The sequence below is a fragment of the Folsomia candida genome, unplaced genomic scaffold (assembly GCF_002217175.1).
Source record: "Folsomia candida strain VU population unplaced genomic scaffold, ASM221717v1 Fcan01_Sc002, whole genome shotgun sequence".
NCBI classification, from domain to species: Eukaryota; Metazoa; Arthropoda; class Collembola; order Entomobryomorpha; family Isotomidae; genus Folsomia; species Folsomia candida.
In genome coordinates this window covers 2074267-2091237 of record NW_019091194.1, presented here as the reverse complement: position 1 = coordinate 2091237, position 16971 = coordinate 2074267, and the positions used below count along the sequence as shown (strand labels likewise).

General features: G+C 36.2%; 4 protein-coding genes across 4 annotated transcripts; 2 read left to right on the top strand and 2 right to left on the bottom strand.

Annotated features, from left to right (window-relative positions):
* Positions 1-1353: 1353 nt before the first annotated feature.
* On the top strand, positions 1354-2646 carry LOC110843871. Its single transcript, XM_022089921.2, has 3 exons — positions 1354-1512; positions 1579-1772; positions 1837-2646. Exons 1-3 carry the CDS (start codon positions 1498-1500, stop codon positions 2180-2182), a joined length of 555 nt encoding a protein of 184 aa, XP_021945613.1. The 5' UTR covers positions 1354-1497; the 3' UTR covers positions 2183-2646.
* A 1060-nt stretch (positions 2647-3706) lies between these two features.
* Positions 3707-4770, bottom strand: LOC110844429 (protein FAM98B). The gene is made up of 3 exons (XM_022090630.2): positions 4644-4770; positions 4471-4559; positions 3707-4404 (listed from the first exon to the last, which is right to left on the bottom strand). Exons 1-3 carry the CDS (start codon positions 4656-4658, stop codon positions 3984-3986), a joined length of 525 nt encoding a protein of 174 aa, XP_021946322.1. The 5' UTR covers positions 4659-4770; the 3' UTR covers positions 3707-3983.
* A 2879-nt stretch (positions 4771-7649) lies between these two features.
* Positions 7650-11227, bottom strand: LOC110843665 (venom serine carboxypeptidase). The gene is made up of 6 exons (XM_022089672.2): positions 10866-11227; positions 10613-10802; positions 10398-10544; positions 10060-10313; positions 9658-9976; positions 7650-8433 (listed from the first exon to the last, which is right to left on the bottom strand). The coding sequence occupies exons 1-6, from the start codon at positions 11130-11132 to the stop codon at positions 8108-8110; spliced, it is 1503 nt and encodes a 500-aa protein (XP_021945364.1). The 5' UTR covers positions 11133-11227; the 3' UTR covers positions 7650-8107.
* Positions 11228-15858: 4631 nt separating this feature from the next.
* LOC110844202 lies at positions 15859-16941 on the top strand. Its single transcript, XM_022090348.2, has 3 exons — positions 15859-16016; positions 16157-16245; positions 16302-16941. The coding sequence occupies exons 1-3, from the start codon at positions 16002-16004 to the stop codon at positions 16666-16668; spliced, it is 471 nt and encodes a 156-aa protein (XP_021946040.1). The 5' UTR covers positions 15859-16001; the 3' UTR covers positions 16669-16941.
* Positions 16942-16971: the final 30 nt, after the last annotated feature.

The following is a 16971-nucleotide window of genomic DNA, read 5'->3' as shown; positions in this document are numbered from 1 at the left end:
CCAAAAATTAATATTTATTTCACATCCTCTTATTAAATTGCATTACTAACACGTACAGATCATTCTTCATTTCTCCATCCGTCATCCCTCCTGTCCTGTCCCGACGATGGGGTGGGTACTTGAATTGCATTGCAAAAAATATCAAATTTATTAAAATTGCTCAACATCCCATTACACACAAGACGATGACGATGTGACCATTATAATAACAGTTCACCTTTAAAATAATAGCAGTTTTTGAGGTAAATAAGCAAATATTCGATGTTCACTTTTTGATCCCAAAATGATGATAAGCCTTTAGGAAATGTTATTTATTCTGATAACGAAACATGTACAACTACCGTTGGTTAGTTCGTTATTATTGCAAGCAAATACCTGTAAGCGTGCTCTGCTGTCATCTAATTTGCAATGCAATACCGAACATGTGATGAAGAAAGGTAATAATTATTTGTGTGTAATAATCAAAGGTGTAAGATGGATGTAAGAGGCAAATAAACTTGTGATAATGGGCGGACTAATCATGTCCTAAGTAATATGTGTGCTTACCCAAATATATGTATGATAAGTGTGTGATGTGATGATGAGATGCAGCATGCGAGTGCATACAATGTTGCAAATACACAGAATTTTGTGTACATAGGTGCGTTTTTGTCAAAAAAATTATAATTTCCAACTTTTTTAAGGAGATGATATGCCCAGCCTACAATCCTTCTGGCTCAATGGATACAAGATTAAATGGTAAACTGATTTGAACAATATGTATATGCAAAAATTTTCGCAATTCCGTAAATCTTCTCTGTGTGGTCTGGTCTTTTTTATACATGGATTTTGTTATACATTTTTTGTCATAAATTCAAAATCGGGATAATTTTAATACGATTAATAATCTAGTCATGAGACAGATATGTAGTAGACCGGTCTGCATATTAATTCCGTTATGAATGACCACGTCACGCTGGGAATTTGACGCTTTGTTTGGATACCACTTTATGAATATCGCCTCTGGTTCAGTTCATTGGGGTTGATTTCTTGACTACTTGGGTCACTTTTAGTTTCAACGGTATAATAATAATAACAATGTACTTATGTATGTACATACCTACACCACATTACGTACATACACCCTGCTATTAAATTATGTTTGAATTTTGAATGAAGTAAAGTTAGGCAACCTGACTCAGACTCATCATCACCTATACCCACACACAATTACAATTTATACCAGCAAAATAACTACTATTCGCTTACTTACTTACTTATAAATGACATGACACTTGGTAATCTTTGACTTGCAGATGCTACATACGTTTAGTTAGTTGTGGATTTATATTCTTGCTTCATGGTATCTTTGGGATCACGGTCAGGACGATGTCGCGACTCCTTTAAATAGCGGGCCGGCTCACGACCACTTTATCAGTTGCACGGTATCCTTCCTTCCAAGAACAGAATCATCTCATTTGCTCGAGTCTTTGACTTGATTTTTTAAAAATCTTCAACATGAAATTCCTTTTGGTAATAAGATTTTTTGGAAAATTTGAGTGTGCATAATCTTACAGATTATCGTCTGTTTTATTTTAGGTCCTCGCTGCCATCGTGGCCTGTGCTGCTGCTCAAGGGTACGGAGTTCCTTCCCTCCCTTCCTTCAATAATGGTGGATCTTCTTCTTCCGGAGGTGATAGTTCCCAATACGGTGCCCCCGCTCACCAGGCCCAAACTTTCCGTCACGTGTACGTTCACACCGCCCCCGATGAGCCAGAAGATCGTCAAGCACGGTGAGTACATGTTTCCAAAATTTCCAGAAAAAAATATTCTAAACAATTATTTCTTAACCTTCAGAACCATCCGAGTTCCCGGAGGAGACAAACACGTCAACATCATCTTCGTCAAGACCCCATCCTCCTCTTCCTCCCAACAAACCGAAGTCATCCTCCCAGAACAAGACGAGCACAAGAACTTGGTCTACGTCCTCCTCAAGAAGGGCGACAACACCGCTGACATCAAGGTCCGACGACCACAAGCCAAGACTCCACAAAAGCCAGAGGTTTACTTTATCCGATATGGAGCTCAACAAAGCCAAGGATATCAAGGTGGTGCCTCTTCTGGATCATCTTCCGGCTCATCCTCAGGATTCGTCGCTGCCCCACAACCCGTCCGAACCCCAAGCAGCCAATACGGATTTTAAGTCATCCCTTCTGCCACTTCTTGCCCTATTTTTCTACTCTTTTTCCACTATTCTTGGTCCGTCAAAAAAAAATCAGCAAAGTTTAATCGTCTTATTCGTCTTCAACTGTGTGTCGCCTCCCACCTGTGAGCTTATCAGAGTCGTCTTTACAAAATGTTGTCTGTTCTTATACTCACTCTAGTCTTGCCAACGGTCTGTGGTCCATTTTATATTCTCCTTTTTGTCGGAGGAACGAGCTTTACTTTTCTTCAATAATTTATAATAACCTTCCAAAAAAGAGCGTCTCTTTCTATCTTTTTGCTCTTTACAGATATTTTGAAAAGTCGAGTTCTTTCGGGAACACGAGAATTATTATGTGATTGAGATTTTTCGGTTATTTTTTTACGTTTTTATTATTTATGACTTATTACTCTGAAACAAAAGAGTGCAAAACAATAAATCTTTCTTAAGCAAAAAAATCATAATTATGTGTTTGAACTTGTATTTTATCAGTCATGTTATTGCATAAGGTTCACACTTTTCAAGTTTTTTTGGATAAAACTTCAAAGCACGAGCAGCGTGGTAATGGACGGTTCATTTCATATATTAAATCATGATGTCAGCAAATGAAGGATTCGTGGATTTTACATGAATTTTGATTATTATACCGACACAAAACAATATTTATTTTGTAAATAATAATATGAAAATTATAATTATTTCAGATTCGGCATATTTCCTATCCAAAATTTACACCAGATTATGTATGCACATAATTTACAAAAACTCCCACTTTTGCCATGTTTCAACACAATATATTTAAAACTATGCAAAAATAAAATTTAGCAACACATATCAAACGCACCTCATTTAATGGTAATTGATAATAGTCCATCATTCATTCATTGCCCACACGTACGTAACTGATGAATAATAGAATTTCGGTAAAATTGTTGGATTGGATTGGATTTAATTTTGCATTCTTCAACTTAATTTAGATAATAAATTGACTATATTTTCTGCAGTTGGAGAAGAACAGTGGCCGCGGACAGAGGGACAATGTCCCCACGATGTCCCCTTCATCTGCCCATCTTATATAAACCCCTCCCTCCCCTATCCTACAATGTTAACGTCCCCACATGTCCCCACAGCTTCCGCGGCCACTGTTTAAGAAAAAAGCATCGTGCGTGCAGACAGGTATGTAACCAGTTGGATTCATCTCCTACTTCATTACCGTCGCAGTTGAACAGCATCCTCTTTTTTGCGAAGAAGAGGGCAAATGTCACGAAATTAAAGTCTTACGTAATTCACAAGCAATAAAAAGGCCAACTCATTGCCAACTTTTAGCCAAGAAGATGCGCTCCCCTGTATTTTTTGTATATTTGCATTAATGAGAGTGCATTCAATTATTGCACTCTGACTTGGCATCTCATCTCATGATGCGAAATGTTGGTCAATTATTGGGAACATTTCTTAATTAATATAATGGGCATGAAAAACGTTAATGATTTTCACGCAATAATAAAATTGATCAAGTCGAATGAATTATTATTATTTTTTAATTTTTTAATTTTTCAATTTATTTGTTCAATAAATTATACATAGTAAAAATGTAATATCATTGGTATTGACAGCAGCAGGTGTGGAAAGAAGAAGGGAAAAAGAGTAACAAGAACAAGAAGTTTGGTCGAGAGGACCAAAAGATTTACAGAGTTTTAAAGACAAGATTGTGTAACAGACTAGGTGATGCTAAGCAGAAGTGGTAAATATTGTTGTAAAGGCGAAGAAATAATGGTCAACTTGACGAAATGATGACTCTTGTTTAAAATCCGTATTGGCTGGATGGGGTTCGGACGGGTTGTGGGGCGACTGATCCGCCACCAAGGGAACCTCCGAATCCACTTCCGGATCCTCCGCCGAATCCAGATCCACTTCCGGATCCGGAACCACCAGCACCTCCAGCACCACCAGCTCCATACTTGATGAAGTAAACCTCTGGCTTTTGTTGAGCTGGGGCAGCTGGGCGACGGATCTTGACATCGGCGGAGTTCTCGCCCTTCTTGAGGAGGACATAGACCAAGTTCTTGTGCTCGTCTTGTTCTGGGAGGATGACTTCGGTTTGGTGGGAGGAGGAGGAGGATGGGGTCTTGACGAAGATGATGTTGACGTGCTTGTCTCCTCCGGGAACTCGGATGGTTCGAGCTTGGTGATCGGGGGACTCATCAGGGGCGGAGTGGACATAGCTGAGGAAAAGGCATACAAAATGTTATGATAAGCATTGCTATCTTATCGCTTTTACGGGGACTTACACATGTCGGAAAGTTTGGGGGGTGTGAGCTGGGGCACCGTATTGGGTATCAGCTTCGGCAGCAGCGGCAGCCACGAAGGCGAGGACCATCTTTAAAAAACATTCACAAATTTAGATATGAAAAATTGATGAGTAAATTTTTCACGGAAACATTTAGCTCGAACAAAAAATTACCAAAAAAGCCTTCATTTTTCCTCGTTTGGTTTCCAAAATTGGAAGAATTGACTAGTTGTGAGAGATGAAAATGAGAAGATGAACTGATAATTGTTGGTATAAATTCGTCCTATAAATACCCGATGGCTTAGGAATGACTTCAAGTTGGGAGTCATTACGAAGGTCCATCCATCCTCGTTTATCATGATCTTGATCGATCCCCTTATAATAATTTTCCATTGAGCGAATCAAAATTATTTACATAACATAACATTACATTCCCTAACCTTACCTCACACAATCTCATCCCATGTTACAGTAAAGGATATGATAAATATAGATTGGTCAAGAAAAAGAATTGGGGCGAAAGTGTTGAATTTTATGGTTCAATATTTGTAACTCGTTGCAATTATTTAGGTTGATTTTGCTCAAATTCTGCCAAGAATCCATCACATTTATTACACACTTTCTTCATCTTCTTCCCCGTACACAAAGTAAACGCAGTAGTGGTCATGTTTTTTCTGTAAATCTACATAGTCTCAACTTAAAAAGTGATAGTAGAGTAGACAACTATATTAGGTTAGTTTTAAGGAATTTCAAATTTATTCTTATTCCGTTGAAAAGCCAGTTAAATTTCAAGTAGAAAACATGTATTAAACTTGAAAATATATTCCTCCTCTGACCATGAAAAATTGGTCACGAAAGAGAAAACTCCATCAAAAATACGCACGAAATTAATTGACAAACTGTATCATTCCCGGGTCAGAAATTTTTTTGTGACCCCGACACTAATATGGGGCCCAGAACAGACGTTTTCCTCAATTTTAATCAATATTTTGTGGTGAAGTTGTCTGCGGTTCGAAAATTCCAACATTAAACCTAAAGTGCAAATGAACTCAGAAATATGGATTTTAATCCAGTTTTTCACGAATTTCGCTGTAAATGCTACTGTGGAAGCCTTCAAAAAGGTCGGTGGCTTATCACCCAATATGGACTAGTTGAGGGGGTGTTTCTTCTTCACCAGCACGTTGATCAAATATTTTTTAAAACTATCTGCTCTCCTTAATCGAGGAAATTGGGTGGTTTTTGCTCAATTCCGGCGATTCCCCCCAAAACCATGAATGGAGCCTGATAAGATAACACTTTGACCTTTATTTTGTAATCAGCTAACCCTTAGAATATTTGACATAAAACGTGTCAGTTTTTTTATTGAAATATGTTACTGTCGTAAAGAAATTATCATGTGTAAACGCGTTAGTTTTTTTGGTTTTTTCACCGTACCGTTTGGGGAGAGAGGTCGATTTTTTAACCCTTGCTTAGGCTTGGGAAATCTGTAGCATGTGACGCTTTCTAATCTAAAAGACCTTCATCTTAGGGTCATTTTTCAGTGCTAATCTGATCTCTAAAGTTCGAAGGTCATTTGTGTGGCCAAAGTCCCCGGCGTCAGATAGAGATTTTGTGCTATTCTGGTGTTTAAAGCTTCGGACATCATTGTAGTCCTCCTTGACTTTGGACCACCGAAACCTTTATACCAAAGATAGACACTGTCTCTAGGATTACTTTAATAGTTTGGGCAACCAGATCGTAGTTGTACTTGGACTGCTACACTACATCAAACATCGTGCATTTTTTTCTCGTGCAAAAAGTGAAAAATTATTGCCGCGCGCGTGTAGCTAAGCTCCTCCTACTTTTGACCTAGTGACGTCAAGTAAAAACGGTCAACACCAATGATAGGCACTGAATGTACATACAAACCGCAACTGACCTTTTAATTTTATGTTGACCGGTTCAAAAACTACGCTCTACTATCACTTCTTATGGTAAGACTATGTACATGAAAAAGTGACATAAACTTAACCACCTACCACGAAAAATGACATTCACACAGACACGACTCGTGTAAATAACGATGTGACACCGCGTTGGCGTCTCGTAAGGGATAAAAATAGCGAGTGAATTACGATTATTTGCTCAAACTCAAGATAAATTACATGCCGATAAGACATTGTTTATTTAGCAAATTGAAAAATAAGTGCATTTTCGTGCAACACAAAAAATAACCTAAAGGCCTGAAAAAGCCATGGATAAGATAACGCGACAAAAATTATTACTTTTATCATCATCCTCGTCCTAGTATCACGTACCATACGAAAGATCAACATGAGTGTTAATGTGGAGTTAAAATATGCAAACTTGCAAATTATTTAGCATTCATTTTGTGGAAAAACTTGATTTCTGTCATCAATTGATAGGTTTTGCATAATGGAAAAGATGCCGTCACAGCACGCGTTCAGAGTTATAATACTGAACTGACAAGGTTAGTTAACTTTGCTCTCCTAATTTGGGTTCATCCAATTAAAAGGAAAATAAAGAAGGCTTATCAGAATGTGGATGGATGGAAATAAAACTTCAAATTAATTAAAATTAATGCAAAACTGGAACAATAACTCTTTCAGGATAATAATAATTGCCGGATGGATGGATGAAGGAGTAGGCGACCTTTCCTTGATAAATGATGCTAATTTGACTGGGATGACGCTCATCTTCTTCCTTCCTTCCTATTATTAAAATGAAATAATGATTTGTATATTTTTTCACTGGTAATTAGTAATTAGTAATTTAAGTATGAATGCATTTTGTGTTGCGTTTCTAGATTTATTTACTGTTTGACATTTGATATTTGGTAAATTATAGGCTGGAATGCATTTAGTGCGAATGTACGAGTGTCATGCCAGAGGACGCACGAATTGTATGGCTCGTTATGGTTATATTTTACTAAAAAATATATTCATGATAAGCCTACTTGTTGATACTTATCAAGTAATGCTAAGCAATTAAATTCTATAACAGGGTTGAACTTTGATTGTCATATTTTTTTCGATCGAATTGATTATAAAAACTCCTGCAACTAATCTTATTTTTAACTTGTGTCGCTAATTAATTAATTCGACTAAAGTTACTTAAATAACTTCGGAATAATATGCAATTTAAGACTTCATTAACATATCTGTATAATCTACACTTTCAAGATTAAAGTGACTTTATTTATGACACAAAAGTTCATAAAGAGCAAATTCAGACTACTTCTAAATGGTCATGTCACAACCACAACATATTTTTTACTGGTACAATTTTGGTAACATGTTTTATTACAAAAAGTAGACTCAATAAATAACAGAAAAATACAAGTGTATCAATTTTGATACATACTTGCTCAATAAAAATCACAAACCGTGTGCAACTTTGTACCATTTATGACTTATTACTAAAAATTGAGAGTGATGACATAAACGTAGACTTGTAAACAAGGACAATAAACCATCACGTATAAAAAGTTGATCTCTTTTTGGTCTCTTTGAGATAATAATTGACATTTTATTTTTATTAACAAAATTAACAAAGAATCATCTTTTTTCTTCACCTTGACCCAATTATTAATTTTGATTTATTGTTGTATCCATATTTTACATAACATTTTTTTTTGTCTACAATTCTTCCTTCAAAGAATTCGCTGCATGTTGATCGTCATCGACCGGATATGTCAGATCGGGAAAGCTGTGGTCATCAAAAGCACCGCCGATTTCTCCACGGGCAAATCCCTTCATTAATGCGACCGCTTTGATGGGTTGGTTTATTCCGACCCCGTGACCCGCATTTCGGACTAGGACATAGGTCAAGAATCCATCCTTGGAAGACTGGATATTTCCAGCGTATCGATTCTGGTCCATCCAAACTTGTTTGTCTTGGGAGCGGAAATCATCCCCTCCGGACCAGAGTAGGTTGAGGGCGACTTCTTGGATTCCAGTAGAGCCTAATAATCAGTAAAAAAAATATACTTATTTAATTGTCACAGAATATTTATAATATACGCAACGATCAAAATCTACAGAAATTGGAAAACGGAAAATGAGAAAAATGTAAAGTTATCTTTGCCACTTATCTTTTAACTTTTATTTCATGCAATTTTTTATTTTACTAAAAACGCTACTTTACTCTTTTCATCTTCTCATTCTTCATAAGCTGAGTCATTGCATACTCGTTAACCCACATTTTTACTTTCATAAAATCTGAAAAGTTTTTAAAGAGGTGATTCCACCCCAAAAATTTATCATTCAAATTCTGAGAAATTAGAAAAATTAGATGCAAATTGTATGTAATTTCTCTATATCTACCACAGTTATCAAGTAATCAGTTATCAGCAGAGCTGGGATAATCCTGATTAGGGATTATGGATTTTAATCCCGGATTATGGATTATTAATCCATAATCCCTAATCCGGCAATGTGAGTTTTTTGTAGATTAATCCCAATCCATAATCCCGATTTTTCTGGAATTAGAATTAATCCGGGAATAATCCCATTTGATTTCATTAATCCATAATCGTGATTACGGATTACTAATCCTGATTAATCCCAATCATGATTACTAATTATGATTATTAATCCAGATTAATCCAAATCATGATTACTAATCATGATTACGTATTCATGATTAATTCTCAATCTGGATTACTCAGTTCAATTCCCATAGTTCCATTCATCCCACAGTGTAGCTTGAAGTCTCAAGTTCTCACAATATTGTTCTGTCAGCTACCATTTGAAGAATCAACATGTTCTCGCTGCCCTGTGCTACATACATATATCAATTGAAACTGGCGTCATTTTTATGTGAAACCACGTAGTTGAAATTCTTTGCGCTAGATATAGTGTAAAAATCATTAATCACCAAATTAATCCGGATTATTAATCCATAATCCATAATCCCGAAATTTTCAGAATTTATGGATTAATCCGGATTAATCCTGACATGAATTAATCTCACGGAAATAATTTAATCACAATCCACATTGTTTTGTGGTTAATCCATAATCCTTAATCCACCCTCAAAAACCAATAATCACCCAGCTCTGGTTATCAGTTAGTAAGTTATTAACAAGTAGGCTTATCATCATCATTATGATATTAAAAATGTGAAAATTTTATCTTATCATCATCATTAATTGACCACAGAAATTATTACTAAATTATTAACGTACCAGTGATGAGGTCAAACTCCCCAGCAATCATGAGCACCCGATACTTCCCAGTCTCCAACAATTCCTCCAACTCTTCTTTCACGGACCGCATAAAATTTCCCAACATCCTTCCCTGCGTTTGAGGACTAAACATGAAAAATTCCTGATCATTTCCGACATGCAGTGACGACCTAAACGCCGACGAAGTGACGAGTTCCGTGTAGTTGTGGTTGAGCAACAGCAAAGCAACATTTTCGGGATCTTGGTCAACAACGTAGTCGTAAAATGAAGGAAGTCCGGTGTGAGATGCGATGTCCATAATGGCGACACTGACCCAGGCCTAACGAAGTTATCATCAATTAGATAACCCACCCGGAAAAAGTTGGCGTTTTATACATAAAATTGATTAATTAGTCCCCTTACTTTGCCTGCCTCTAAATATTTCCCTTGTTTAAGAAAAGCGATAATTTCGTCCCGTTTTTCGTCAAAGTGTTCCTTGCTCTTGCGACTGATAAGTCCAGAATTGTACAGCCAAGTCCCATAGTCGACTTGGTCGATAGGATGAATCCATGGCGAGTCAATCATGATTCCTTTAAGGTTGATTCGCTCATCTGCGTCCTGAGCCAGTTTTTCGTTCTGGGTGTGAATTTCATGTGCAATAAGGGTCGCATAAGTTCCTTAATTTCATATTAAGATTTGGGAAATGCAGTGATTTGATGTTTCATGAATCAATTAAAATCTTATCTCATTCATTAACTCACCTCCATAACTAGCTCCACCATTATAAAAATCATTTTTCTTCAAATTTGGAAAAAGTTGGAAAAACTGGAGCAAAAATTGGTAAATATTTGGTGCTGTGTCCTTTCCTGATTTGGCATAGCCAGCCTCATTTCCCGTAAAACTGAATCCTATTCGCAAATAAATGACATAATATTGTGTGAAATTATTTACTACGTGTTTAATTCAATTGTCTCACCAACGCCGGCCGGATTATCCAAATAGATTACATTAAACTCCGAAAATAGAGTAGCATTATCACTTCTTCGCACTAATTTCCTATCCTGATTGAACTTGAGGGGTCCATGTAAATTGAAAAAAGAATGCAACAAGGTAGCACCAGGTCCACCATCACTCCAAAATAAAACGGGGGCTGTGTCACTATTATTCTATGCAATTCCAGAAAATTTTCAAAATTATGGTTTAAAAATCGTTTTGAAATTACTTTTTACCTTGGCTGGAAAGTACCAGAAGAATAAATTCGTCCCAAATTCCTCGTTGACAGTCAAAAATCCCGAGTAACTTTTTGGAAACTCTTGCTCGGAAATGAGAACGTCCTCATGCACTGGAAGTGAAACCTCTGCTAGTTTCTGGGCTTGGGATATTTTGCCCTGTTTGATCAGTGGAGATAGAAATAAAGGTTCTCCAGCAGAAGTGATGTCGAAAAGGAATGAAGTGACAAAAATTACGGAAAATGCGATATTATTTGAAAGCTCCATCTTAGGATTAGTAAGATGGTCAAATTTCTATTAAAAGCTAACCTTCCAGTTCCATCGTCTTACTACATCTGGGCTTAATAGCACCCGGTTTCACTGGATTTGTAAATGAAAGTGAATTTGACATTGAATGGGTGAATAGATGTATGTACATATGTGCATATCAATGAAACCGAGGCTGGACAATGCATCCTGCCAAGGTCAACTATGCAAGAAGTGTGTAAACGTTGGAATATGTTTTTTTTGTAATCAAGCACAAGATCATAAAGCATAATATTGCATAAGAGAGATGCATGAGATGAAAATCCCAGATGGAGTCGATTCTACACCTGAAAATGCCACCTTTTTGCATGACGAGATAAACTAGTTGTAGTTGTTCAGTTCATTAAATGACAAGTCAAAAATAAGTTTCGGTAGATGCTTAGCCGGGTGTTAATTAAACAAACTTAAAGTTTTGACGCTTCAATCTTCTATCTTCTTTACAAACCTTACCAATAAGGAATTTCATGGGTTTTGGCCTAGCATGACGTTGAAATTTATAGCATACTAATTCACTAAATATTAATAAGAGTAATTTATTCATAAAATTTTATCAAAATTATCATATTTCATCAAATTTATTCACACACCTTTATAAACCAAGGTTTTGTCTCACTTGCATTCGGATTGTAAAATAAATTTAATGTATACAAATTTCGCTGCACCAGTTTTGGCCAGATTTCTGTGTATGCAAATACATATAAATCACGGGGTAATTATTTTCTGTCCATAATTAGCCAAATAATTAAACATCAGCTAAATAAAATACCTAAATATGTCAATCAGGCCGTAAATACTATAACACAGCAAATAAATATATACATAAATGCTCAATAATAACGCTCTTTTTCTTCCATCTAATGAAAATCTGCCTTCGATGCTTAATAAGCCAAAAAATATGCATTCATGACCCATCAATATCTAAGATTTCAATGTCAATCTATAATTTATTGCTGTTTCCTCACTCTACCTACAGACCCCTGACCAATTCCAATCATTTAGCCATACACGTTTTATTGTTTTAGTGTTTTTGGATTACATTTTATGAGACTTTATTGGATTTATAAGTCTTCACGAAGCAATATTCACGTACGGCAGGCTAGACTAGAAGATGACGAGTCGTCGGACAAACCTCGATAATTTCTTGAAGGAAAACCGTGACAATTTATTATTGTAGAAATAATTTGGTCAGTGTCACGGTGCAATCTTCATCATGTGTTATACGTCATCGATCGACCAATTAACCTTCCTTGGCACCACAATCATCATCACTGGTCATTCATACATTATTGCATGGACTCAATCTTCTTAATTTCGATTCCTCATTGTTGTCCTGTCCTGTATGATATAATTTGTTTAGCAGTATTATCACACACCGTGTTAGGTACTGGAAGTGTTGGTCAACTTTAAATTAAAATTGAATCATCTTCATTTTGGTGATTAACATGCATATTGTGGACTTGCCAAACTTTAAATTTTTGCCAAAATGAGAAGATACATGTTCACCAATGTTTTTGATTTTGCAATTTTTCAATTTTTTTATGTATTTTATGATTATTTCATAAAATTAAAACTAGAAGAAAGACCAGGATTAGAAATTTTAGACCTTATCATAATAATTATCATAAAATTTGCATATTCTTGTCAAGATCAAGATTTACATGCATGCATTGAACAAGTGAGCAGTTGAACTAGAATTTTTTTAAATGATTGACCCAATATATGACACTAACTAATCTGCCATAATTTATTTAGTCAATGAAAAAAAAAACCTAATTCTAAATATGTAGAATTTCACAATCACACACTATTTGTATCGTTCGTAGATATCTTTATTTGCAAATATGTTACTTGATCTGGTACGATCAACGTAGTAGAAATTGAACTCATCTAAATTCTGGCGACGTAGTCATCCATCAAACTCCCCAATTAGATCGAGATGAGGCAAAACATTCAGTCGTGTCACAATATGTAGCACAAAAATGTACGAATGAGAACACCTTGTAATGTAACTAATTTGAGTAAAACAACTTAAAAAAACGTCTCTATTTTTCATGATGAAACATAAAAAAACCTGCTGGAAGAAATTGTAAGTACAAAAAATAAGAGTTATATCTTATCATCAGATAATCCATCCGATTCGTAATGGACACACTCAAGAACAAAAAGTTTAAGTGATGATGATAATGATGATTACAGTGATTACAGCCCTTCGTAAGGACGGTGCACCTTTTGAATCAATTAATTTCTTGCATCAATTAACGCTTCATCGTCATAATTAATTCTGCACATCAGTTCAATGAACAATGTTTACATAAATATTCAGCAGAAACCTTGCCAAATGTAATGTAGTCATTTAATTTTTTTGCACTAATCATGTCATCGTGTCACTTGATTTTCCTCGATAATAAATTTTAACCCTAAATCGAATTCTCCCACGATTAAATAAAATATTGTAATGAAATTCACTTTATATGAATCATTTTTGACTAACGTTTTGCAATTTTTTTTAATGTCTCGACGACAAAACTGCAGAATAACATAAAAACTTGGTCAACCCTTTAAAAAGCGTTTATCCTACACGCTCTCCTTAATCTAAAAGTATTGCCGCAATCGTTTAATAAGTTTCGAAACAAAGTAATAACAATTGAATTAAGATGTTTTTTTTATGGATTTCACGGATATCAAATTTAAAACGGATACTTTATGGCAATGACTTTTTCTTAATGTCACAATTTGGACTTGATTTCAGTCAGTTGGACCACACGCAGAAAAATGTGAGGTCACACGCGACACGAAAAAATGTACATTTTATTTATTTTTGTAAGTCTTCAATTAGGATTACTTATTTACTAAAAAATGTGAGCATTTAAAAGGATTTCATCTATAAAAGTATTTTCCCTTTCATCCAAATTTTATGGGAGAATGGGACTCGTTTTTCAGCTTCTGTTTGCCACTTGCCTTTTAATTTATATAAGATCATCAGCCAAAATAAATCAAGAATAAATTAGAATAATCGTCTTCTTTTCTTGTTGCAGGCGTCAAGTAGGGAGCACATGTCGCACACTATAGCAATCTTGTAATCTCATTTCTTCTCTGCAAGGTGAGGTACTTTTCTTGTGGAAGTAATTAACAAGCCAATAGTAGCCCATACAGCAAGCTACATATTTGTATTTCTATAACTAATTTGCATGAACATCCTAAAAAATTCGTAGATATTAATAAAAAATATCCTCGTAAATATTTGCATTATTAAATCACCTACCTACCCAAAACCGTTACACTTTAATTACCACAATTTGTATCATCAAAATCAATTACAAACAATCTCATCAGCCACTATTCTCATGTAACAACAAAATGGAATGACAACATCCAATCCAACTTTTGCCAAGGAATGTAATGCGTCAATTAGTGGAAAAAGATGATAAGTAAGTAAATAAATAAAAAGAGAGGTGGACGTGGACGTGGACAGCAGTGGCCGCGGAAGGATGTGGGGATAGAGGGGCAATGTCCCCACGGTTATTCGATGTCCCCATCATCTCCCCATATTATTTAAACCCCTCCCTCCCCTATCCTACAATGTTAATGTCCCCTCCGCTTCCGCGGCCACTGGTGGACAGTAGTTCAGTGCATGTCTTTTAGACCAAGTAAGTAGTGAAATTGGACCACTTCCACAATTACGAAACCCTTTTTGTAATGAAGAGTGTGAGAGAAGATGACCATTAATTTAGATTTGGAAAAAGAAGAGGATAAGTAATAAAGATGGTGATGATGATGATTGAAGATGCAATCCGTGCTCTACAACCCTTTGCCACATTCTTCACATCAGCAAACCTCAACCTTTCAACTCTGACTTATTTACATTCAAGAGGTTAACAGAACATGCATTCTTCTACGAATTAAAGAAAATTCTTGGAAATCAAAAAAACAACATTGCAATGAAGAAGATGCACTTCTGCTGCAACTCAATTAAATTAATGCTGATGCGTAATAAGATGTGATACTTAGAGAAAAATGGCACGCGAAAAAGCAACCTGCATGTCTCATTCATTTTACGAATATGTGGAAATTTGATAAAATGAAGGCCTGCATTTTCCAGTTTCAAATTTGGAAGAAATTTTTACTACAGAATTTTTCTACAAACTTCTTCTGAAATTAGTGTAATACACGAGATTTTTTGTAGTTTTTGCTTACACCAAATTTTTTGCATTTTATCGTCTTTGCTCATTTTATTGACTGCCAACTGTTGTAAATGAAAATTGTGTGTGTATTGCATATGAAGCAGTACATTAAAGGACACCAGTTAAATGGTTGACCAACCCAAATGAAGAAGAATCACATACATTCCATTCATTTGTACGTACAACGTAATATAGTTTTTATACGTTTACTCACAAGAATGCGAGGATTTATTATTATTTTGACAATGCTACAAACAGTGAGAAAAAATACTCGCTGGCCATTAATTGATTGCTCATAAGAGCAACATTGATTCATCGTGATGATGATCGTTCTTCATTAATTTGTTGGTTTTCCATGTAACGTTTGCAGCTCATCTCATCCCCTCAAGGGAGGTGGAAGGCCCTCCTCGAGGGAATCGAGATCTCGATCATCTCCCATCAGCATCCTTAGAGAAGAAATAATGAAAGACGACCCTCCCCATCGAGTGACCATCCTTCATTATTGCCCAGCCACATTTTTATCAATTTTTGTCACACGAGACCGCCTATAAAAGCGGGGTGGACTTGGGTCTAGTCGTCAGTTCATCTTCAACAACCATTTCTTCCAGATTATCATCTCCTGCAGAGATTTGTAAAAATCAATACTAAAATGAAGGCTGTTATGGTAAGGGGAATATAGTTTTCAGGATAAAGTTTCGTGAATTGGTGAAGACGATTTCGGGATAGGATTTCGGATTTCGGATCGGCTTTTCTCTTGATAAGTGTGGCTTAACTGAAAGCTAAATATTTAATTATTTTTTAAAGTTGGTCCTCGCCTTCGTGGCTGCTGCTGCTGCTGAAGCTGATACCCAATACGGTGCCCCAGCTCACACCCCACAAGTTTTCCGACATGTGTAAGTATCCGAAAAAGCGATAAGGTAACAATGCTTATTATGACCTTTTTTCCCAGCTACGTCCACTCCGCCCCTGATGAGGCTCCAGACCACCAAGCCCGAACCATCCGAGTTCCCGGAGGAGACAAGCACGTCAACATCATCTTCGTCAAGACCCCATCTTCCTCTTCCTCCCACCAAACCGAAGTCATCCTCCCAGAACAAGACGAACACAAGAACTTGGTCTACGTCCTCCTCAAGAAGGGCGAGAACACCGCCGATGTCAAGATCCGTCGCCCAGCTGCCCCAGCTCAACAAAAGCCAGAGGTTTACTTCATCAAGTACGGAAGCCAAGGAGGTCAAGGTTATTCTGGAGGTCAAGGAGGTGGTTCATCTTCCGGCGGTGGTGCCCCATCTGCTCCATCGACCCAATACGGATTTTAAATGTATTCATCATCATTATCATATTATTGAGCTTCACCATGAAAATCTGTCACTTTCTGTGCTCTATCTTCTATCTCTTCTTCTTCTCTTCTACAACTTTCCTCAGTCATCAAGTCTTAAGTAATTTATGTACCTTTCGCTTATCACCTTCTTGTTAAATCTTCTTTATCCACTGTTTTCCTATTTCATCCTCCTGCACAATGTGCTGTACAATGTGTTATACTATTTTTGTTTAATAAAAAAAGAATATTTATCTTATTAGTCATCATATAATTCTGCTGGTTGTGAAGAATGATTACTTAC